At 41.3% G+C, this 25,783-nt stretch overlaps 1 protein-coding gene across 8 annotated transcripts in view; it reads right to left on the minus strand.

Annotated features, from left to right (window-relative positions):
• The window catches only part of MAPT (microtubule associated protein tau), a 344,430-nt gene that overhangs the window by 107,368 nt on the left and 211,279 nt on the right, over positions 1-25,783 (minus strand). For 7 of the 8 annotated variants that reach the window (XM_030220780.1, XM_030220786.1, XM_030220784.1 and 4 more), the window contains one exon: positions 16,426-16,479. The exons of the other annotated variant lie outside the window; for it this stretch is intronic. In XM_030220780.1, coding sequence (XP_030076640.1) covers positions 16,426-16,479 — 54 coding nt within the window. The remainder of the gene's footprint in view (positions 1-16,425; positions 16,480-25,783) is intronic. 8 annotated transcript variants of the gene reach the window in all.

Below are 25,783 nucleotides of genomic sequence, written 5' to 3' on the forward strand. Positions count from 1 at the left end.
TCCAAAACGTATGAAATAACATTATAATTTTGTTCACATTTGGGTAAAAACTGAGAAAATGCTGATGAAAAGTGACTTGAAGAATAAATAAATATATATATATCACAGAACTGGAAAACTTTGGCACATTTAGACTAATCTGGACTTCTGCATGAAGTAGCTCTGGCCTCATTATTGAATATCTCTATTTTTTTTTTTTTTTTGCAGTGGATTTATGTTTAAACTGTTTTATTGATGTCACAGTCAATAACAAATATAGTCAATAAACATTTACTTAATCCAAGTCTTTGTCCGTTTGTTTCTTAACATAATCATATCTAAAGTGTCATCAAAAGTTTTAAAGGTACCCTTCCCCTTCCCCCCCCCCCCCCCTTCCCCCCCTATACCTGAACCGTATAATTCTCATATCACCATTAATCAATAAACATATATATCATTAACTTTCCTTCCCTTCCTTTCCCGTGAGTGTGTTCACCAATAAACTACGAGCTCTGCTTGATAGAGCCTGTACATATGGTTCCCAGACTTCCCAAAACCGTTGTCTATTTCTAGGGCTACTGGACATAGCACGTGCTTCCATTCGCACCAGGGAGTGAAGCGAGCTCCTCCATTGCCAGAAGGATGGTCCTATATCTTGTGTCCAATGTTGTAATATACATTGCTTCCCAACAATTAGTACCTTATAGATAAATAGACTTTCTTTATGTCGCATTATTGACCCTCGTCCCCTTAGTCCAAGCACAACAGTTTTAGTCTCTAGCCGAAGCTTCCTGTGCAGCAAGGCCTCACAATATTCCAGCACTGGACCCCAAAATTTTTGTATAACCAGACATCCCAGACATGTGATACAGTGTTGCTCTCTGAAAATTACATTTACTGCAATGTGTTTCTTGCAATCTACCTGCGTAATAAGCCTGTATGGGAGAAAAATACGCTCTCATAATGATTCTAAATTGTATCTCCCTATATCTGGCACTAGCCACTTTATGCACTATCTCCTTTAGTGATTGGACTATATCTCCACTGCTGATCTCTACCTGTAAATCCTCAGACCATCGTCTTGCCACTGCTTCATAACTACGATGCTTAGCATCAAGCTTAGCTGTTTATACAGTGTGGACACCGTAGTCTGTTCTCTTCCCTGAGGCAAAAACAAATTCACCAGCAACTCATACATCCCTCTATCACATTTTTCTCTAAGTAATTTCTCAATATAGCTGTGGATCTGGCAGTAAGCATACCATGTCACGTTCTCTACTCCCACCAAGTCCTCTAAAGCCTCCCTTGATATAATCTTTCCCGTATCTTGCATAACATCTGCCACTAATACCACTCCCTCCTGTGCCCACTTAATAAATTTCGGGTAAGCATTCCCTGGTTCGAATGCTCCATTTCCTACTAGTGGGAGGAGGTCCGTACATCGTGGGTTCTTATTTAATCTCCTCAATATGTACTGCCATATACATCTCATTGGGTGCAATAAAATATGATGTTTCCATTCCTTTGGTAACATTTTACTCTCAACGTGCATCATATAATAGGGATGATATGGTCTAAACAATGCACACTCAATATTCCATGCCGTATGCTCTTCTGTTTCCATAATCCAATCTGCTAAGTGTCTAGCTAAACAGGCCCAATTATATTGTTTAATGTCAGGCAACCCCAGGCCTCCCTCTGTTCTTTTCCCATAGAGATATTCCAATTTAACTTTAGCCTTTTTCCCACTCCAACAGAACCTAGTCAACATGCCTCGAATCTTCTTTATATCTTTAGTCTGTAAAACTAGTGGCAACTGTCTTAATACATAGAGCCATTTTGGAAAAAGTATCATCGTAAATAACCACTCGCCCACTTAAAGTTAAGGGTAGTCCCCTCCCATATTGCTAGTTTGTGGCGCGTATATTGCAATAATTTATCAATATCTGTCTATATAATCTACTCGGATCACTTGTTAGAGTTATGCCTAGGTATTTAAATTCCTTGTTCGCCCATCTCAGTGGGAACCTACCCTTCCATTTCTCCCTTACCTGATTAGTTGTGGGCAATCCCTCTGACTTTTGGAAATTCAATTTAAATCCCGAAAAGGCCCCATATTCTTCAAAAACCTCCATCAACACCGGTAGCGAGCTCTCCGGTCTAGCTAGATGAACCAAAATGTCATCGGCAAACGCCGAGATCTTAAATTCTCTGGTTCCCAAATTTATACCTTCAATCTCAGGGTTATCTATGATTTCCCTGACCAACGGGTCTAGCGTAATAGCAAACAGTAAAGGGGACAGAGGGCATCCCTGTCTGGTACCTCTATTAATTACAAAATTTCGAGAGTACGCTCCATTAACCTGCACTCTCGCCATAGGGTTCTTATATAATATAGAGATTGCTTGTGTAAAGAAGCCTTCAAATCCGTACGCTCTTAATGAAGCGAACAGGAACTCCCACTCTACTCGATCAAACGCCTTTTCGGCGTCGAAGCTGATCAATAGGGAATCTCTACCCCCTCTGCACACATTCTCTATTGATGCCAATATCAGTCTAATATTTTTCCCACTCTGTCTCCCTTGTATAAATCCCACCTGAGGAGTTGCAACTATGCTGGGAAGCACTTTTGCCAATCTCAAGGCCAGAATTTTTGCTAGCAGCTTAGCTTCATAACTAATCAGTGAAATTGGTCTGTATGAGTCTGGTATAGTTGGATCTCTCTCAGGTTTTGGAAATACCACTATATCCGCAAGTCGCAAAGACTGTGGAAGTTCCCCTGATTCAACTGATCTATTAAAGGCTTTAGTTAAGGGACCTCCTATGTCTTGCATTAATATTTTATAGAATTCAGCCCTATATCCATCTGGCCCCGCAGCTTTATGTAAAGCACTAGCTTTAATTTCTTTAAGGACCTCCTCAGTCTCAATCGGTGTATTTAGCGCCCTTTTCTGTTGTTCTGAGATCTTTGTCTTGTTGATATTCTCTAAATATATGTCAGGGTCTAAATCATCTTCGTCTTTTTTGGCATATAGCCTAGCATAATAATCTTTAAATACTTCTCGTATCTCTGTATCATCATGTACTAGGTTCCCCCTCTGTGTCTTGACCGCCAACACTCTCCTCTGCCCCTTCGCCTTCCTCACCAGCCCTGCCATCAGCTTCCCTGGTTTATTTCCAAATCTATGCAATTGATATCTATAATATTCAACAGATTTACTGGCTCGCTGATGTAGCAGTTCATTTAAATTTACCTGAGTGGCTAACAATTGCTCTCGGATATGATTTGCTGCCCCTTGTCCATATGCCCTCCTCAATTGCACCAACTGTTCCCCCAATCTAATGATCTCCCGATCTCTCTGTTTTTTCTTTCTGACACTGTATGCTATAATCTCTCCTCTTAACACAGCCTTCCCAGCCTCCCAGAACAATATTGGTGTATCAGTATGAGATGCATTGTACAGTGCATATTCCTCCCATTTTCTCCTAATATATGGTCTGAAATCCTGATCATAATACAGATCCAAGGGAAATATCCATCGAAGCTGTCTGCTTTGTGAATTCAGATCTTTAAATTCAATAGATATTGCCGCATGATCCGATATTATCGTAGGATCAATTGCTGCCTCCATGATATCTGCAAAGCTGTCTTCATCTATCAGTATGTAGTCTATTCGTGATTGCGTGTGGTGAGCTCTAGAATAGTGCGTATAATCTTTGGTATTTGGGTTAAGAACCCTCCACACATCAACCACTCCCAGAGCTCCACACATCAAATTGATACCTTTATCCATCTCCCCTCTCGCACCTGCTACATTATGTGATTTGTCCATGGTGGGATCTGCTACTACATTGAAATCACCCCCAATTATCTTCTTCGAAACATTAAATTGCTGCATCTTGCTTATGAGAGTATGGAAGAATTTCTTACTGTACACATTAGGGGCATATATGTTACTAATGAGGTAGGCTGTGTTATTCACCTTGACCTGTGCCAGAATGTATCTCCCTTCAGAATCAATACACAGCTGCCCCACCTCAACCTGGAGTGATTTATGGAACAATATCACTACCCCCGCCTTCTTCCCCACCGCAGGGGTCTCCAATACTATCCCCACCCACCAGGTTTTGAGCTTAAGATGCTCCTGAGACGATAGATGTGTCTCCTGGAGGAGTGCTATATCTGCTCTTTTCTTTTGAGACTATGTAATATTTTCTCTCTCTTAATGGGAGATGTGATACCTCCCACATTCCAGGAGTATATCCTTAATCCCATCAGTCTCCCAAATCTCGCTCATGCATCAACCAATATTCCACATCCACATAAGGGCAGTCATGGTGTCCCAGCAGCACCACTCCTACTATTTGTTCAAGCAGCCGCTCATCATTCAACTCACTCATGGTTCTCTTCTGACTCCATGTATCTAATTGAGAATCTGTTAGCCAAGTTCTATATGTCTCCCTATCTCCCATCCCCCCCCTCCCTCCCATCTCCCATCCTTCAAGTCCTCCCTCCCTCCCTCCTGTTCAAAGAACTAGTCACTTATTAACACCTGCATTCACCCTGCAGTTATCATTTACCCCTCCAACTCTTCCCATTCCTAACGACCTACTCATTCACAAATTAACAGGTCACTTTTCATATACCAGTCTTTGATCATCTTCTGTTGCAACCACCTTTCAATAGTTCAGCATACTGTGCTGTGTTTCAGTTCTGTGTGGTCTTTCAGCCTTATTTGCATTCCGCCTCTCCATGCTCGTACGACCTTGAAATTCCATATTATATTCCACAGTCCATGTCTATTTCCCCTATTGTCATCTATGTATTGTATCGTCAATAAGATCCCATATATTCAAGCATTGAACATGTCTAATTAAATCTCTGTTTCATCATTCAATGTTCAATCTTTGAGAGATCAAAATGTTTCCCAAGGGTGGTTTTCCATAGCAAAATAGTTTCAATTAAACCTCTGTCCTGTAAAGCTCCAGAAAATGCTTCTGTAATTATATCCTTCCTCTTAGAGGGTCTATTCACCCCCATGTTGTTGAATGTATGCTTTAGCTGCTTCAACTGTGTCAAAAAATTTGGTGACTCCATTGATCGTGAGGCGCAGCTTAGCCGGATATAGGAGCGCAAATTTTATTTTTTTATTGAAAAGGTCCGTACATATAGGTGCGAAGGACTTCCTCCTCGCCTGCACCTGCTGGGAGTAATCCTGAAAACACAGGATCTTCTTATCTTGGTAGGTGAGGGTATTGCCTCCTCTTATCGCTTCCAGAATATGTTGTTTATGTCGAAAGTTCAGAGATTTTAGTATGACTACTCGCGGCCTGTTCTCATGCTGTCTCGGAGGCCCAACTCTATGAGCCCTTTCAATACAAAAACTCTGTAATTTGTCCTCTAAGTGCAATGATTTCGGCAGCCAATCCTCCAAAAAGGTGGGCAGATCTTTATCCATGAGCGATTCTGGAAGCCCAACCAGACGCAGGTTATTTCGCCTGCTCCTATTCTCCATATCATCGATCTTTGTCTCCAGATCCTGTACTCTCCGCTCCAATTTCTTGTTGATCTCTTTCTGCGCCCCTACCGTCTCCTCCATCTCTGAAATCCGCTGTAAACCTTCATCTAGCTCCATATTTATACTATCAATACGCTCATGAGCTTCCTCCGTCCGATCGAGCAATTGCTGAAGTTTTTTGTCCAGCGCAGCTTCGACCGCCGCTGTAACCTCGGCCGTGATTTCGGTCAGCCATGCGGATCCCACCGCAAATTCTCCAGGATCTCGCTGGTCGGCCATCTTGTTTTCTGGCAGTTTCGATTTGTCTCGCTCTCTCCTCACCGATTTCGCTGCCATTCTATGTTTCTCCACTCGATCTCCACTCGCCAATCGCTCTCCCACCGATTATGAGTGAAAATGTGGCGTTTCGCTCCTTGGGTAAGTCAAATTATCTGATTTCCGGGTGAATGTGCGCAGAGCCTAGCTTTCCAGCGTCAGCCCTGCACCATGGCGTCACGTGACCTCCGAATATCTCTATTTTAAACAGTAGTAACAAACAGCACTGCATTCCACAAAACAAAAGGAGCAAGTTCCCACAAACCATCTCTCTCTTTTGATCTAGGCACAGGAAAAAAAGATTTTAAATGCTCCCAGGTTTCAACCTAATTCATGTTTAATGTGGGATATGTCATAAATAAGTAAATAAATAAGTAAAATAAGTTACTGTAATTTCCACTCATTGAAAAAATTCAACCACAGTATCGGTCAATGTTTAAGAAAGAGAAAAAGGCCTCACAGAGCTCCTAGATATTGATCATCTATTGGAGCTTAAACGGATCTGTTTTTATTGATCCTCTGTTCATCATTGGCCAAAAACCTTCTGTGGTGTGTAGTCTCCTACCCTCTTTCGTATTACTTACTATCAAGGTATTATATGAGGTACTACTTCATAGAATTCACACTCTGCAAATTATTCTGCCGAATTATATTGCTTGGTAATACGGTGAATTTATAAGGTTCGAAAGACCACTTATCTTTCTGAACGCCACCACTAGGTAATTCCACAGTTCAAGCTCGTTCCTTCATTCCCCTTGCCCCAAACCAACGGTGGCCAGCATTTCCTAGTGCTGGCGTCGAACCTTATAAATTCACTGTATTACCAAGCAATATAATAAGGCAGAATAAATTGCAGAGTGTGAATTCTATGAAGTAGTACCTCATATAATACCTTGATAGTAAGTAATACGAAAGAGGGTAGGAGACTACACACCACAGAAGGTTTTTGGCCAATGATGAACAGAGGATCAATAAAAACAGATCCGTTTAAGCTCCTATAGATGATCAATATCTAGGAGCTCTGTGAGGCTTTTTTCTCCTTCTTTAACATCGAACGGTACTGCGGTTGAATTTTTTCAATGAGTGGAATAACTTAAAAATATCTAACGATTATACATTTCCACACCCTAAAGATTTATATATTTTAATAAATAAGTAAAAAAAACAGATAGAAACACTAGATATTGAGCACCTGATTCTCTCTGTTTTAGTGGCCCTTTACCAGGAGATAAAGAATCTCTGCACAAATATAACATATGCTAGGGTGTTCCCTATAACAAACCCCTCCAAATGTCACATTGAATACAATTTATAGAACTTAAGAATTGACACACTGGGACAGACCGAAGATCCATCAAGCCCAGTATCCTGTTTCTAACAGTGGCCAATCCAGGTTACAAGTACCTGGCAAGATCCCAAAACAGTACAATACATTTTATGCTGCTTATCCTACAAATTAGCAGTGGATTTCCCACAAGTCCATCTTAATAATGGCTTATGGACTCATACTCAAACCTTTTTAAAATCCCACTAAGCTAACTGCTTTTACCACATTCTCTGGAAATGAATTCCAGAATTTAATTACACGTTGAGTGAAGAAATATTTTCTCCAATTTGTTTAAAATGTACTACTTTGTAGCTTCATTGCATGCCCTCTAATCCTAATATTTTTGGAAATAGTAAACAAGCGAATCACGTCTATCCATTCCACTCCACTCACTATTTTATAGACCTCTATCATATCTCCCCTCAGTCATGTTTTCTCAAACCTGAAGAGCCCTAGTCACTTTAGCTTTTCCTTATAGGGAAGGCGTCCAATCCCCTTTATCCTTTTCATCGCCCTTCTCTGTACCTTTTCTAATTTCAGTATATCTTTTTTAAGATGTGGTGACCAGAACTGCACACAGTATTTGAGGTGCAGTTGAACCATGGAGTGATACAAAGGCATTATAATGTCCTCATTTTTGTTTTTCATTCCTTTCCTAATACCTAACATGCTATTTGCTTTCTTAGCCACAGCCGCACACTGAGCAAAGGGTTTCAATGTATCATCAATGATGACACCTAGATCCTTTTTCTGGTCGGTGATTCCTAATGCATCACTTAACTATACTTCGGGTTCCTCTTTCCCACATGTATGACTTTGCACTTGCTTATATTAAACGTCAACTGCCATTTGGATGCCCAGTCTCCCAATCTCGTAAGGTCCTCTTGTAATTTTTCACAATCTTCTTGCAATTTAACAAAATTGAATAACTTTGTGTCATCAGGAACTTTAATTACCTCACTGTACCTCATTTTAAATATGTTAAAAAGCAGCGGTCCCAGCACAGATCCTGGGGAGCCCCACTATCTACCCTTCTCCATTGAGAATACTGACCATTTAACCCTACTCTCTGTTTTCTATCTTTTATGAGGTACTTTGTCAAATGCCTTTTGAAAATCCAGATATACAATATCAACTGACTCACCTTTATCCACATGTTTGTTCACCCCTTTAAAGAAATGTAGTAGGTTGCCTGAGGATTTTGGACTTCTGGCGACGGGTGAATCAGCATGTGTCCCAGATGTGGGGGGTCACTTGGCACCTGTTTCCATCACAATTTTTTGAAGTTTTTAGGGTGTCCCCCTTTCTCCCTGGGGCACTCAGGGCCTTTTTGAAAAGAACAGTGTTAATTGGCAAGAAATCTATCTTGCAACATTGGATATCCGGAGACAACCCTACATTACAGCAATGGCACTCGCATATGATTATTTTATGTGCATTAGAACGACGGGGAGTAGGAGATTTATCTACCCCTAGGGGAGATCTTTTTTTGCCAGATTTGGCTCCCATTTTGGGATTCCCTGACCGCAGTGGCGCGCAGTAGAATCTTGAATGCTTAGCAGGTGATGACGTGGCATGGGGTGGGTGGGTGAGGGGAGAAGGGGAGGGTGAGGGATGGGATGGGGAAGGGGTAGGAGGGGATAGGGAAAAAGGATGGTATATCACAGTGCTGGGGTATTTATTACTCTGCTGCAACGGTGGTTTTTGTTATTTATCAATACTACCACACTGTCTGAAATGTGATAACCTTGCCAGTACCGCGGGGTCATCAGAGCCTAGACCTCATGGGGCTGGATGGAGGAGAGACATTGATTTGTTTCTAACTTAAAGATGGCTTTGAATGTGGTTCTGGAATACTAGTTGATATATGAGGCAAATGTTTTCATGGTCGGGGGGGGGGGGGGGGGGGGGGGGGGGGGGGGGGGGGGGGGGTGAAAGCCGTAAGAGGTTCATAGCAGATAGGCGAGGAATGAGTTTAAATTTTCCTGAGATGTTGACTGTGTCAAGTTGATACATAACATGTTGAGTTGTTTATAAAATTGTTGAAACATAGAATCACTAGAGATGAATAGGGGGGGAGTGGGGGAGGAAATGTTTAAAAGTTTGATGACGGAATGCTTTACAAGGTGTCTAGTTTGCTATGCTTGTTTTTGAAGAAATGTATACGCACATGGTGAAATGTATTTCATCTGAATTGTCATCAATAAAAATGTTGAAACAAAGAAATGTAGTAGATTGGTGAGGCAAGACTTCCCATCAATAAATCCATGTTAGCTTTGTCTCATTCATCCATGCTTTTGAATAAGCTCTGTAATTTTGTACTTTATAAGTCTCTACCATTTTGCCCAGCACCAACATCAGACTCAACAGTCTATAATTTCCCGGATCACCTCTGGATCCTTTTTAAAAACTTAGCGCTACATTGGCCACTCTCCAATCTTCCAGTACCATGCTTAATTTTAAGGATAAATTACATATTACTAACAATTGTTCTGCAAGTTCATTTTTCAATTCTATAAATACTCGGGGAAGAATACCATACAGTCCTGGCGATTTCTCAAATTGCCCCATTACATCTTCCAGGTTTACAGAGATTTCATTCAGTTTCTCTGATTCATCAGCTTTGAATACCTTTTCTAGCACTGTTATCTCTCCCAAATCTTCAATGAAGACCAAAGCAAAGAATTCATTTAATCGCTCCGCTATGGCTTTGTCTTCCTGAGTGCCCCTTTTACCCCTCAGTCATCTAGTGGTCCAACTGGTTCTTTTGCCGGCTTCTTGCTATTAATATACCTAAAAAAGTTTTTACTATGTGTTTTTGCCTCCAACGTAATCTTTTTTTCAACGCCCTTCTTTGCTTTCCTTATCAGCACTTTGCATTTGACTTGCTGTTTCTTACTTTCAGTCAGATACTTCTTCCATTTTCTGAAACATTTTCTTTTAGCTCTAATAGCTTCCTTCACCTCACTTTTAACCATGCCGGCTGTCGTTTAGCCTTCCTCCTTTTCTTAATACACGGAATATAACTGGCATGGGCTTTCAGGATGGTATTTTTGAACATCTTCCACACCTGATGTAAAATTTTGATCTTCAAAGCTGCTCCTCTAAGTTTTGTTCTCACCGTTCTTCTCATTTTATCATGGTCTCTTTTTTGAAAGTTAAATGTTAACGAATTGGAATTCCTGTGTGTACTTACTCCAAAGTCAATATGAAATCTGATCATATTATGATCACTGTTATCAAGCAGCCCTCGCACCATTACCTCCTGCACCAGATCATGCACTCCACTAAGGACTAGGTCTAGAATTTTTTCTCCTCTTGTTGGTTCCTGTACCAGCTGCTCCATAAAGCAGTCCTTGATTTCATCAAGGAATTTTACTTCCATAACATGCCCTGATGTTATATTTACCCCGGCAATATTGGGGTAATTGAAATCATCCATTATTATTCTGTTCACCAATTTGATTGCCTCCCTAATTTCTGATAACAATTCTACATCTGTCTGTTCATCCTGGCCATGTGGACATTAGTACAGTCCTTTCTCTATCCTTTTCCCCTTTATATATGGAATTTCAATTCATAGGGATTCCAAGATGTGTGTTGTGTGGTTGTGTGGTCTAAGGTTTGGCAATTAAAATTCAATGCGAAGAAATGCAAAGTGATGCACTTAGGGAGTAGAAATCCAAGAGAGGCGTATGTGTTAGGCGGTGAGAGTCTGCTAGGTACGGATGGGGAGAGGGATCTTGGGGTCATAGTATCTGAGGATCTGAAGGCGATGAAACAGTGTGACAAGGCGGTGGCTGCAGCTAGAAGGTTACTAGGCTGTATAGAGAGAGGTGTGACCAGCAGAAGAAAAGAGGTGTTGATGCCCCTGTTCAAGTCATTGGTGAGGCCCCACCTGGAGTATTGTGTTCAGTTTTGGAGGCCGTATCTTGCTAAGGATGTAAAAAGAATTGAAGCGGTGCAAAGAAAAGCTATGAGGATGGTATGGGATTTGCGTTACAAGACGTATGAGGAGAGACTTGCGGACCTGAACATGTATACCCTGGAGGAAAGAAGAAACAGGGGTGATATGATACAGACGTTCAAATATTTGAAAGGTATTAATCCGCAAACAAACCTTTTCCGGAGATGGGAAGCCGGTAGAACAAGAGGGCATGAAATGAGATTGAAGGGGGGCAGACTCAAGAAGAATGTCAGGAAGTATTTTTTCACGGAGAGGGTGGTGGATGCTTGGAATGCCCTCCCGCGGAAGGTGGGGAGATGAAAACGGTAACAGAATTCAAACATGCGTGGGATAAACATAAAGGAATCCTGTGCAGAAGGAAGGGATCCTCAGGAGCTTAGCCTAGAATGGGTGGCAGAGGTGGTGGTTGGGAGGCGGGGCTAGTGCTGGGCAGACTTATACGGTCTGTGCTGGGGTTGGTGGTTAGGAGGCGGGACTAGTGCTGGGCAGACTTATACGGTCTGTGCTGGGGCTGGGAGGCGGGACTAGTGCTGGGCAGACTTATACGGCCTGTGCCGGGGCTGGTGGTTGGGAGGCGGGGATAGTGCTGGGCAGACTTATACGGTCTGTGCCAGAGCCGGTGGTGGGAGGCGGGGATAGTGCTGGGCAGACTTATACGGTCTGTGCCAGAGCTGGTGGTGGGAGGCGGGGTTGGGGGTTGGGAGGGCGGGATAGGGCTGGCCAGACTTATACGGTCTGTGCACTGAAGAGGACAGTACAAATAAAAAAGTAGCACATATGAATTTATCTTCTTGAGCAGACTGGATGGACCGTGCAGGTCTTTTTCTGCCGTCATCTACTATGTTTACTATGTTGTGTCCTGCAGAATTTTTAGTCTATGTGATTCAAGGCCCTCCTTAACATAAAATGCTACCCCTCCACCAATTCAATCACTACAATATAATTTGTAGCCTGGTATGATAGTCCCACTGTTTATCTTCCTTCCACCAAATACTAATCTACCTATAAAAAGTTATTCTGTTATTATACTTCCTCTATGTACATCAGTTTTCTCAATTTCTTTGTCACCATCAGATTTGTGATACTAACACTTCTTACAGAAGGAATAGGAAAGAGCAGATGCAAAAGTTTTTAAATCAGTGCTATCCTCAAAAACATGTTAAACAAGCTTACTAGAGGACATTATTTAATATTCAAGATCTGCTACTTCAAAAATCTTAATGACCTTCTTCTACAGACACATTGGCTTGTGTTTCGAAACACACAATAATGTCTAATAAAATAGCCAAGATTATTAAGAAATTTTGGTTGGTTTGGGGAGTACAAAATTATCTTTTAAATGTTCACTGTATGATGGCATATTCATGGAATTCTAACCTATCTAATCAGCTGTGTAAATGTGATATGTGGTCTGTACCATCTCTAGGTAATTGGACAACATACTAAGAAGCCCTTTTACAAAGCTGCAGCAAAAAGGTGGCTGTAGCACACCCTTACACAGGTCTTTCCTGCACAGTAAGGCCATTTTTTGCCATAGCCAGAAAATGGCCGATTTTCTATTTTCTGCATTAATGGCCACACTCTAATGTTGCCATTTAGCATGTGGTCATTAATGTGGGCCCTTACTGCCCCCCACTTTGCAGGCGGTAAGGGCTCATGTGCTAGGTACGGCTAATCAGTTAGCACGTGGCAACTTGACATTTCGTCCTTTAGATTGTAAGCTCCTTCGAGCAGGGTCTGTCCTTCTTTGTTAAACTGTACAGCGCTGCGTAACCCTAGTAGCGCTCTAGAAATGTTAAGTAGTAGTAATGTGGCTGCGCTAAATGATTAATGTGGACACACTCACTCTCCAACTCCCCATACATGCTCCCTGAGGGAAAAAATTACATTTTATTTTCTACAGCGCCAGTAGCATGTGAACATGTCACAAGGACCACGGGATGCCTCGGTGCAACCCGTGGTACGTTCTGTGATATTTCTATTGAAGCTACTTGAGGGTAAGAATGGATGAAAATGTATGTTGAGACACAGAACTACTGTAATTCAACTTATGTGATTTATATGATAAAATGTCCATGCGATCTTATTTATATTGGACAAACATCTCATATGTTTAAGACTAGACTTATTGCGCATCATCACTGTGTGAAAAAAACTGGAAGAACCTTTGGTTTGACACTGCTTACAGTCTAACCACCAATTTGATGATCTCCACTGCATAGTAATAGACCAGCTGGTGACAATCTTCTAGGGGCAACATCTGGAAGTAGCTGAGACACAAAGAACAATGCTGGATATTCAGGTTGAATACAACTTACTAGATACTACTTAGATTGTGAGCCCATTACGGACAGTGCCAGTATTTGTAAGAAATTGTAAACCGCTTAAGTCTAGGCAGTATAGAAATACTTAAATAAATAAACTATCACATAGTATGAATGTGTCTGTACAGTGCATGCGTTTTTTTATTTAAACATATAAATTTGTTTTTATATAAAATTGTTAATTTTGATACAATGCCTTGCATTTTTATTAGTGGTGTATTTTATATATATGGTTGCCATCTTGTGCTGCTAGAAAGCTGGCGTCTATGTAGCTTCCTCTGAAGCAGCTGATGGCAAAACAGGAAGCCCCTGTTGGGAATTTCGTTTGATTTGTAATTAGATATTTACTGTAGTGGCTGGCTGTTTTGCTGCTTGAATTGAAAAAATTGTCCATTTTTGATCCGTTGTAAGGGTTATTTTTAGTGAGAAGTACTGTTCTGATATATACGTCATATAAGCGGATGGCCGACACTTGCAAAATAAGGAAGGATACCCTACGGAGTGAAATCCATCCAACAAAGTAGGAAAGGGACGTAGGTCAACAAAATGTGAGGGACTCCAAAAATGGATATACCGTATTTTTCGGACTATAAGACGCACTTTTTTCCCCCAAAATTTGGGAGGAAAATGGGGGTTGCGTCTTATAGTCCGAAGGTAGAGATTTGGCTGGCCGGCTGGCTGGCCGGCTGGCTGGCCGACTGGCAGGCCGCCCGCCCGCCTGCCCACCCTCCCTCCCTCCGAGTTCGGGATCGCCCTCCCCCCGGCCCTGTCACCACTTCTCCCTACTCACGCGATCTTCCCTGGTGGTCTAGTGACATTGGGGCAGGAAAGAGCCCCCTCTTTCCTGCCCAGCGCGCTGCTCTCCATCCTCCTGTATGCAGCCTGACGGTCTCAGCGAGATTCAAAATGGCCGCCGAGACTTCAATTTTCGGTGGCCATTTTGAATCTCGCCGAGACCGTCAGGCAGCAATGCATACAGGAGGATGGAGAGCAGCGCGCTGGGCAGGAAAGAGGGGGCTCTTTCCTGCCCCGACGTCACTAGACCACCAGGGAAGATCGCGTGAGTAGGGAGAAGTGGTGACAGGGCCAGGGGGAGGGCGATCCCGAACTCGGAGGGAGGGAGGGCGGGCGGCCGGCCTTCCAGCCGGCCAGCCAGCCAAATCTCTACCTTCGGAGGTAACCCTGAGGGCGATCCCGAACTTGGAGGGAGGAATTCAGACAAGACGCACTGGAGCACCTAGGTTTTAAAGGAGGGAAAAAGCAAATTTTTTTTTTCCTATTTCCCTCCTCTAAAACCTAGGTGCGTCTTATGGTCCGGTGCGTCTTATAGTCCGAAAAATACGGTATGTAAAGTCTTTATTGTCAAGATACAGATACAATGGACCATACAGACTAGATTGACAAAACAGGTCTTTATCTGCTCTCATCTACTATGTTATTATGCATATGCAGTGCGGTCACCTTGAAAATCTAAATGATTTATGGTATGCAAGGACCGGAGTTGGTCTAACAGTGTTAGTTTCATTAAAAACACAGAACCTTAATTATGGATTTGGATTTTATGTTTACTTACCGTTCCAAATCTAACCTCAAGATGCATTACATATACTGGTACGCAAGAGCCGATTTGCTATCCTGTATGTTAATGCATTATGTGTTATTGCTATTTAGCATACATTATTAGGAAATCTATCTCTTCAACAAAGCCTACAAAGAGAATCCATACTCTGACAGTCACCTTTCTCTAACTTTATTCTGCTCTTTTCTTCTCATCCATGATCTTACTGTAACACCAATTGTACTTGTCTCCTGGAATGGCGATGCCATAACAGGTTTTTGTAAGCCACATCGAGCCTGCAAATAGGTGGGAAAATGTGGCATACAAATGCAATAAATAAATAATGTATCTGCACTAAACAACACGCATAAATACAACTTATTTATCTGGGGCAATGGAGGGTTAAGTGACTTTTACCCAGAGTCACAAGGAGCTGCAGCGGGAATCGATCCCAGGACCAAAGTCCGCTGCACTAACCACTAGGCTACTCCTAGCCCTAAGTTTGCAAATGAGATTGTGTCCTGCTCAAAATCATAAGGTAAGTCAGTGGAAGAAGAAAATTTGAATCCTGGCTTCCCTGGTTTTTAGACCACTGCTCTACCTACTAGGTTATTACTTCACTCCATCTCCATACCTCTTTCAACATGAAGTCATTCTTTTTTACATCACCTACATCTGGTACTGGGCAACAGCTTCAATGCTACATTGGCTTGAACTACAGACAAAGAGGTCAAAATCATTGGCCCACCTTTCAATCACCCATGTCTTTTAAATATGTTTGAAACCACCTTCACGGGCATCAATGACATCAAAGAAATCTCTCCTTCCTGGTGCAAACACTCTCCTTCCATCATAAGCAGAAAGAAGTGAAACATGTTGCTATTCAGAAATTAAAGCAGGCTCATATGTATAAGAAAAGAGCAACAAATTTCCCAATTCAGAACTGAAAATATCTTGTAATAAAACAAGGATGCAAAAACTAAAGTTATGGTACATTTTGTCCAGTAGGAGGCATATTTTGGCGCCATATCAGACACAGGAAGGTCAAGGACAATGAGCAGCATTAGGCTTTCTTGTATATGGGACTGAAAAAAAATGTCATACATGATTGATTACAGTACTGTGGTGACATTCTACATGGTGATATGTTAGGAAGATTTGTACTTTAATAACTTTGCTTTCTCTTTATATTTTTTGTAAATGTATCTGAAATATTTCGCACTGGGAATGTTTTAAACAGATTAAGAACCCTGCCCACACACACACACAAAAAAAATCTTTCCTTAAACCTCTTTGTCCCATTAGTACAATTGCTCAGATAATCTATCACTTAAGTAATTTAGTGGCGGTGGCCTTCATCACAAGCATCTACAAAAACATCTAAACATGAGGCACTTCTTTCTATAATAACCTTGAGCTAAGATGCTAGCCATTACCTTTCTCAGATTTTGCCATTCCAGAAGATGTCATCCTCTGATCCATCTTAGCAGCTGTATAAGAAATGAATGTTGGAAGGTGGTGAATGAGTACGAAAGAAACGTTTATTTAATTGAAGCCCAGTTCTGGCACTGTTATACAAATAGGGTAAATCTTCAAAATCATTTCTGAGGGTAAAATAGGTTTACCAGCAGAAACAGGCTTTTCCAAAATTGCCTGTCCAATATGCAAATAAAACCTTACACACAAACTGACTTAGGAAAGAAAATTTACTTGGACTGAGCAGAAGTATTCCTGTGGGTGGGGTTGGCACATATTTTTGACAATCTAAAACAAGAGAGCAATATCAAACTAGTAACAATAAAGCATTAATTTTATTTACATATAAAAAATAGGGCTGCATTTTAATTAACATTTTAATCACAATTAAAGGTATTTTATTTATTTTTGCTCCCACTGCAGCTCCTTACGACTCTGAGCAAGTCACTTAACTCTTCATTGCCCACAGTCATAAGGAGCTGTAGTGGAAACAAAAATAAATTACATACCTTTAAAAGCGCAACTACTCATGATTACAATTTTTTAAAAATTTTCTATAGTTTTCTGAAGTTGCTAAATAGCATAACACAACTTAATGTACTACAACAAATCTGCAACAAAAGTTCTACCCAACTATAATCCTTTACCCCCCTCTAGAACAAGCCCATGCAATCTAAATTTGATCAGTGAAAGCCTTGCTAAAAGCGGTACTATAGGTATAACTATCAGAAATAGCTCTTAAGCCCGTAAGCTCTGGTACTACTCCAGGAAAGACACCCATAGGCTATCAAATGTTGCAATTCTACCACGCCTCTGGGCAGTCAATTTGCTCAAGCAGTACACATCCCACATGGAAGTTTTAAGCTGAGTCAACTGAAGGAGAAGCGCCAGCATCTCACAACTTCTCACTATGGCAGTAGCATCTTTACCCTATCCTGCCGCAGTGAGTCATGCAGAATATTAAGCAAAAAGAGGGCTGGATCTCCTTCAATAGGGGTAGAAAACATAGTTGTAAACATTGCAACACAGCCCTTGAAAAATATTTGGACAATCCCACCACACATGAAAGTAGGTACCCTGCTGCCCACAGCCTCTCCAGCACTTGCTCCCCCTAGAGGGAACAAAACGAGCTACCTGGGAGGAAGGAAAATACCACTCATAGATCGACTTCACTCAATTTTCTACCAAATTAGCTGAAATAGGTAGAGGAGTGTGGTAGCCGTGTTAGTCCACTCTTAAGGTTATCAATAGAAATCAAACAAAATAAAACATGGAAAAGAAAATAAGATGATACCTTTTTTATTGGACATAACTTAATATATTTCTTGATTAGCTTTCGAAGGTTGCCCTTCTTCGTCAGATCGGAAATAAGCAAATGTGCTAGCTGACAGTGTATATAAGTGAAAACATTCAAGCATTACTATGACAGTCTGACAGGGTGGGAGGATGGGGGTGGGTCGGAGGTATGCATGGGAACATCAAAGCATATCATTGATATTCTAACAGGATGGGTGTGGATAATTGAGGGGTGGGGTGATCAACAGAGAAATACAGCTTTATGGTTTATAATGGGCTAGGAACCCCAGATCCTTAAGTCCTTTCTGTTGGGTGTTAAAATATTCAACCATTCTGACTTCAAAGGTCTTACGTTCTTGTATGATTTTAAAGTTACCTTTCAGGATTCTCACTGTGAAGTCACTGGTACAGTGTCCTGGTCCTGTATAATGTTGACCAACAGGCGTGGGAACCCTACTGGCACCAGTATTGTTCATGTGATGTCTATGTAAATTGAATCTTGTCTTAAGCATCTGGCCTGTTTCTCCAATATAGCATCCTTCGTTTTATTCTGCCTTCAATACATACCATCCTACAATCAGATTCAAAATTGACTACTCCCCAGAAAAAGTCAATTTTTTGGACACCAAGGTCTCAATCAGTGATTGCTGTATACAAACATCTATATACAAGAAACCCACAGACAGATGCAGCTACCTCCACAACTCCAGCTTCCATCCTTCACATACAAAAAGATCCATCATTTACAGCCAAGCCACAAGATACCACCGTATCTGCTCTGACCCAGGGGACAGAGACAGACACCTTAAAAGCCTGAGTGCATCCTTCAAACAGAAAGGCTACAACCCCAAAATAAACTCCAAGAATATTGCCTCCTCCCTCAAAACACCCAGGGAGAATCTGCTACAGTACAAGGAGAAAAAATCCACAGACAGAATTCCCCTTGTAGTGACATACAATCCAGAGCTGGAAAAACTGAGGAAAATCATAAGAGATCTACAACCTATACTCCAGGAGGATGAATTACTGAAAGAGATATTCCCATCCCCACCAGTACTGGCCTTCCGACAACCACCCAACTTAAAACACAAGCTAATCAGAAGTAAACTTCCATCACAGACTGAAAAGGAACAGAAGGGCACACGTCCCTGTAATTTATCCAGTTGCAAACTATGCCAAAATATTTCACAGGACCCCACAGTTACCCACAAAGGAAAGATATTCAACATAAAGGGATCTTTCACTTGCTTATCTTCCAATGTGGTATATATCATTCAGTGTAAAAAATGTAACGAAGGATGCTATATTGGAGAAACAGGCCAGATGCTTAAGACAAGATTCAATTTACATAGACATCACATGAACAATACTGGTGCCAGTAGGGTTCCCACGCCTGTTGGTCAACATTACATAAGTACATAAGTAGTGCCATACTGGGAAAGACCAAAGGTCCATCTAGCCCAGCATCCTGTCACCGACAGTGGCCAATCCAGGTCAAGGGCACCTGGCACGCTCCCCAAACGTAAAAACATTCCAGACAAGTTATACCTAAAAATGCGGAATTTTTCCAAGTCCATTTAATAGCGGTCTATGGACTTGTCCTTTAGGAATCTATCTAACCCCTTTTTAAACTCCGTCAAGCTAACCGCCCGTACCACGTTCTCCGGCAACGAATTCCAGAGTCTAATTACACGTTGGGTGAAGAAAAATTTTCTCCGATTCGTTTTAAATTTACCACACTGTAGCTTCAACTCATGCCCTCTAGTCCTAGTATTTTTGGATAGCGTGAACAGTCGCTTCACATCCACCCGATCCATTCCACTCATTATTTTATACACTTCTATCATATCTCCCCTCAGCCGTCTCTTCTCCAAGCTGAAAAGCCCTAGCCTTCTCAGCCTCTCTTCATAGGAAAGTCGTCCCATCCCCACTATCATTTTCGTCGCCCTTCGCTGTACCTTTTCCAATTCTACTATATCTTTTTTGAGATACGGAGACCAGTACTGAACACAATACTCCAGTGACTTCACAGTTAGAATCCTGAAAGGTAACTTTAAAACCATACAAGAACGTAAGACCTTTGAAGTCAGAATGATTGAATATTTTAACACCCAACAGAAAGGACTTAACAAGGACCTGGGGTTCCTAGCCCATTATAAACCATAAAGCTGTATTTCTCTGTTGATCACCCCACCCCTCAATTATCCACACCCATCCTGTTAGAATATCAATGATATGCTTTGATGTTCCCATGCATACCTCCGACCCACCCCCATCCTCCCACCCTGTCAGACTGTCACAGTAATGCTTGAATGTTTTCACTTATAAACACTGAAATAGGTAGAAAGTAATATATATTGTGGCCCACCTCTTGCTCAGTAAAAGTGTGCCCCGAATCCCTTTTCCAATGTGCAATGAAAGAAATTCTCTCTAGTTCTCTCATGAGACAACAGTAAACAGAAAGAAAAAATCATCACCAAGAGCTGGCGCTATCCTTTGAATAAGCCTCCACCTAATCACCAATGACACTGGTTAAACAGCAGACAGCCAGTGACGAAGGTACTGGATGAAACTTGGTTTTAGTATTTTCTTCTTTTTCTGTCTCTATATTAATTTTCTTAACATACTGAAGTACTATAAAAAAATATTCAGAAGAAGAGAGGAAGTTTGATTCTTTTAATTGCAGCACGGTTGCATTTTAAAGTTTTCTTGCATCCTGATTTCTGCAATTCTATAATTTTCCTTGCAGTGTTCTATTGAATAATTAAACAAGAATCACTATATAGTCAGAAATCATTTAAAGCAGGTGAATTCAGACCCTTTACAAGATTATGTAATATTTGTGGTATCCTATAACATTTGGTATGCTATATTTTTCTAAATTACATCCAATCAAGACTGCCGTTGCTAAAACTCTTGAGAAGATCCTTAGAATGTATTGTGAAAACTATAAACTATTTTATCCAATCAGTAATTAAGAAAACAGATTTATATTTCCTGCAGTACTCTCTAGATCTAAGAGTAGTTCTTTTTGTTATTTGAGTAATTTTCAGAGATATAAAAGCAGTGTGCACTGTATTAATAGTAATACAGATTTCTCCAGAGAACAGCAGAAAGTCCAGTCACACATGGGGTGTCAATGCATAGAATTTCCCATAACCTTCTGGAAGAGAAATTCTTAGTCCCTTCACTTTAGTTTTGTCTGCAGGAATGTATGGGTGCATTTCCCCATTCAAATGCATTCATGATCTATTCTTCCACAATCAGAACCAGATAAAAACCCTACCTAGATGGCAGGACAATGGCTGATCCATGGGAAGCCAAGGGGGAGGTCCAAGGCAACAGCTTTGTTAATGAGGCACTCTCTCTCCTACTGTCATCCCTTTTATCTGTCATATCCTCAATCTTTCACTGTCCACTGCAACTGTTCCTGATGCCTTCAAACATGCCGTAGTCACACCATTCCTTAAAAAAACCTTCATTGAACCCTACCTGTCTTTCCAACTATCGCCCCATCTCCCTCCTCGCTTTCCTAGCCAAGATACTTCAACGTGCTGTTCACTGCCGTTGCCTTGACTTTCTTTCATCTCAAGCTATTCTTGATCCACTTCAATCTGGCTTTCGGCCCCTTCATTCAACTGAAACAGCGCTTGCTAAAGCCTCCAATGATCTGTTCCTGGCCAGATCCAAAGGTCTCTATTCTATCCTCATCCTTCTCAATCTGTCTGCTGCTTTTGACACTGTTGATCACAGCCTACTCCTTGATACGCTGTCCTCACTTGGATTTCAGGGCTCTGTTCTTTCCTGGTTTTCTTCTTATCTCTCCCAGCATACCTTTAGTGTATACTCTAGTGGATCCTCCTCTACTTCTATCCCACTGTCAGTTGGTGTACCTCAGGGATCTGTCCTGGGACCTCTTCTTTTCTCCATCTATACTTCTTCCCTTGGTACTCTGATCTCATCCCATGGTTTTCAGTACCATCTTTACGCTGATGACTCCCAGATCTACCTCTCCACATCAGAAATCTCAGCTGAAATCCAGGCCAAAGTATCAGCCTGCCTGTCTGACATTGCTGCCTGGATGTCTCAGCGCCATCTGAAACTAAACATGACCAAGACTGAGCTTCTTATCTTTCCCCCTAAACCAACCTATCCTCCTCCCCCATTCTCTATTTCTGTGGATAACACTCTCATCCTTCCTATCTTATCAGCTCATAACCCTGCGGTCATCCTCTCATTCTCCTTCTCCTTCTCTGCACATATTCAGCAGACTGCTAAAACCTGTCGTTTCTTTCTCTATAATATCAGCAAAATTTGCCCTTTCCTTTCTGAGCATACTACCAGAACCCTCATCCACACTCTTATCACCTCTCGCTTAGACTATTGCAACTTGCTTCTCTCACAGGTCTCCCACTTAGCCATCTCTCTCCTTTTCAATCTGTTCAAAATTCTGCTACATGACTAATATTCCGCCAGTGTCGTTATGCTCATATTAGCCCTCTCCTCAAGTCACTTCACTGGCTTCCTATCCGTTTCCGCATACAGTTCAAACTCCTCTTATTGACCTATAAGTGCATTCACTCTGCAGCTCCTCAGTACCTCTCCACTCTCATCTCTCCCTACATTCCTCCCCGGGAACTCCGTTCACTGGGTAAATCTCTCTTATCTGCACCCTTCTCCTCCACTGCTAACTCCAGACTCCGTTCCTTTTATCTTGCTGCACCATATGCCTGGAATAGATTTCCTGAGCCGGTACGTCAAGCTCCATCTCTGGCAGTCTTCAAATCTAAGCTAAAAGCCCACCTTTTTGATGCTGCTTTTAACTCCTAACCCCTTATTCACTTGTTCAGAACCCTTATTTTATCATCCTCACTTTAATATTCCTTTATCTCTTGTTTGTCCTGTTTATCTGTCCTAATTAGATTGTAAGCTCTGTCGAGCAGGGACTGTCTCTTCATGTTCAAGTGTACAGTGCTGCGTACGTCTAGTAGCGCTTTAGAAATGATAAGTAGTAGTAGTAGTAGAGCCGTTTTGTTTTCCTGCATTTTGAAGCCTTTGTACCTTCAGTAACGTAGCTTTTTCTTCAGCTTTGGGGTGAATAAGTTTTGGAATTATACTTATGGCTGTTTTGATAGCACAGCACTGAACAATTTGACAGCACTTCTGTGACCTCTGAGGAAGGCAACCTTCTTCACCAAAACATGGCTCCTTGTCAGATCTGTTCAGTTGTGGTGCTGTGCCAGTGGACCTCTTGTTTTGGACCTCCCTTTTGGCTCCTTGTGGAGTTGCCCATTGTCCTGCCCTACTTTCTTTCCTTCATGATTTGTTTTTTCATATTTTTCACTGTTAAAAAGGGGTTAGATAGATTCCTAAAGGACAAGTCCATAGACCGCTATTAAATGGACTTGGAAAAATTCCGCATTTTTAGGTATAACTTGTCTGGAATGTTTTTACGTTTGGAGAGCGTGCCAGGTGCCCTTGACCTGGATTGGCCACTGTCGGTGACAGGATGCTGGGCTAGATGGACCTTTGGTCTTTCCCAGTATGGCACTACTTATGTACTTATGTAGGCCTCCTCGTGTACTTGTTGTCCCCCTTTGTATTGTTTCTTAATCGGATATTCTAAAAAAAAAAAAAAGCATAAAATATAATGGATTCAGCTGTTTGTCCCCATGCTTTTCTCTTGTTCCAGTGTTTTGTGGCATAAGCAAATGTTTTCCTGGAAAAATACACTCTTATGATTCTGTTTCAAAGATTTTCCAGCTGCTTAGAATTTTGCATCCACTGCAACCACAATGAACTAGATTAAGTAAATAGTGCTCAATAAAACGGCACTGAACAAAAAAAATCCAGTGTGCTATTCTATTAACGGCACTGCGAGTTGGGCGCCATTTATAGAATAGTGCTTAGAGTTACACCAGCTGAAACCTGGTGTTTATCCTGGTATGTAATTTAGGTACAGATCTCTGATATTCAGTAATACTGCATGCATCTTTAGTGAATGCCCCCAACCCACCCATTCCCTTCCCATGGCCACGATCTTCATAGAATGGTGCATAGGATGATACATGCACAAATCCAAATTATTGCCACTTATCACCAATAATTAGCATCCAATTATTGGTGCTAATTGGATTGTTAGCCAATTTAGTTGCACAGGGAAATTTGCATGTCCTTTATAGAATCCAGAGGAATATGTTCGTAGACTATTATTAAAATGGACTTGGGGAAAATCCACTGCTTATTTCTAGGATAAGCAGCATAAAATGTGTTGTACTTTTTTGGGCTCTTGCTAGGTACTTGTAACCTGGATTGGCCACTGTTGGAAACAGGATGCTGGGCTTGATGGACCTTCGGTCTGTCCCAGTATGGCAATACTTATATACTTATATAAGTCATCAAGGCTTCTTGCTGCCCGAGTAGGTCATATAATTATGATATCATCTTATGCTGTTGAATCCCTTGAGATAAAAGCTCTTCTAAGGGAATCAAGGCCCGGAGAAGTAAATTACTGAATGACTCCCCCTGGATTAGATGCCTAAGTTATAAGCAAATATAGAATAGGGCTGGTATATATGAACTAGACCCCTCTGCTCCCAGTTTTTAAACAGCTAGGAATTTCAGCTAGATAGCATGGAGATCAAAACAAACAATGGGGCTAGGTTCAAGATCCTTCTTCCCCCTCTATTAATCATCAAACCATCTAGCCCAGTGAGCCAGCACAAATTTAAGGACTGGGTTTTGAAATACCCCTTGCTTCAATGTGAGATGTGGGGTCCATAAAGCCTGTAGGCAAGAGGACGACCCCCTTGCTCCACCCCCACAATAGAATGGATCAGATTTGCGCAACCCCCCCCAAAAAATCTGTTACGGTCAGGTACTCCCAACACTCCCTCACACCTCCTCCTCCTCAACACCTTCTTTGACATCTGTGCGATTACAAATTTTAATCAAAAGCCAGCACTAAAAAAAATTTTAAGAATAAAAATTAATGGAAAGAATACAAAATACAAACTGAAAAATTACAAATTAAAAAAAAAATCTAAAGCAGCATGTGGAATAGCCATAAACAGCCTTACAGTTATCAGAGCCTACTTCAGAAAAACAACCCTAACAAATAACAAATTAACAACAGTTTTTTGTAAAATTGAGAATCTCTTGAGATCAGCGTCCAGCAACCCTTTGATACAAATGTTCTTTCAACCTAACAGAAGACCAGCTACTCTGGATATCTGTGAATGGGCTGAGTCCCTGATACAGGTGGAATGCCAAAAGAACATTTGTATCGGAGAGCTGCTGGATGCTCAAGAGATTCTCAATTTTACAAAAAAATGCTTTTATCCTCATGTTTACTAAGCTGTGCTAATGGCTGCTGCACGGCAATGCCGACACAGCCCATTTAAAGTGAATGGGCTGTTTTGGCATTGCCGTGTGGCAGCCGTTAGTGTGGCTTAGTAAATGGGGGGGGGGGGGGGGGTTAATTTGTTATTTATAAATAAAATAAAAAGAATGAAATCCTTCAAAAAGGTGATAAATAAATCCTAATAAATAGTGCTTTATTGTTGCTAGTTCAATATTGCTCTTTTATTTGGGACTGTATATTGCACAGGAAGATTTCTCTCATGTTTTTGTACATATTTTTGACAATCCAAGCATATGCATGAAAATGTGCGTGTCAAAGAGTAGATGTAAATATGTGTGTGCATACAGTAGTTTTCCTATGGTAATTTTCAAAGAACTACAGTGGGGGAAATAAGTATTTGATCCCTTGCTGATTTTGTAAGTTTGCCCACTGACAAAGACATGAGCAGCCCATAATTGAAGGGTAGGTTATTGGTAACAGTGAGAGATAGCACATCACAAATTAAATCCGGAAAATCACATTGTGGAAAGTATATGAATTTATTTGCATTCTGCAGAGGGAAATAAGTATTTGATCCCCCACCAACCAGTAAGAGATCTGGCCCCTACAGACCAGGTAGATGCTCCAAATCAACTCGTTACCTGCATGACAGACAGCTG

The sequence above is a fragment of the Microcaecilia unicolor genome, chromosome 12, assembly GCF_901765095.1.
Source record: "Microcaecilia unicolor chromosome 12, aMicUni1.1, whole genome shotgun sequence".
In the NCBI taxonomy this organism is placed as follows: Eukaryota; Metazoa; Chordata; class Amphibia; order Gymnophiona; family Siphonopidae; genus Microcaecilia; species Microcaecilia unicolor.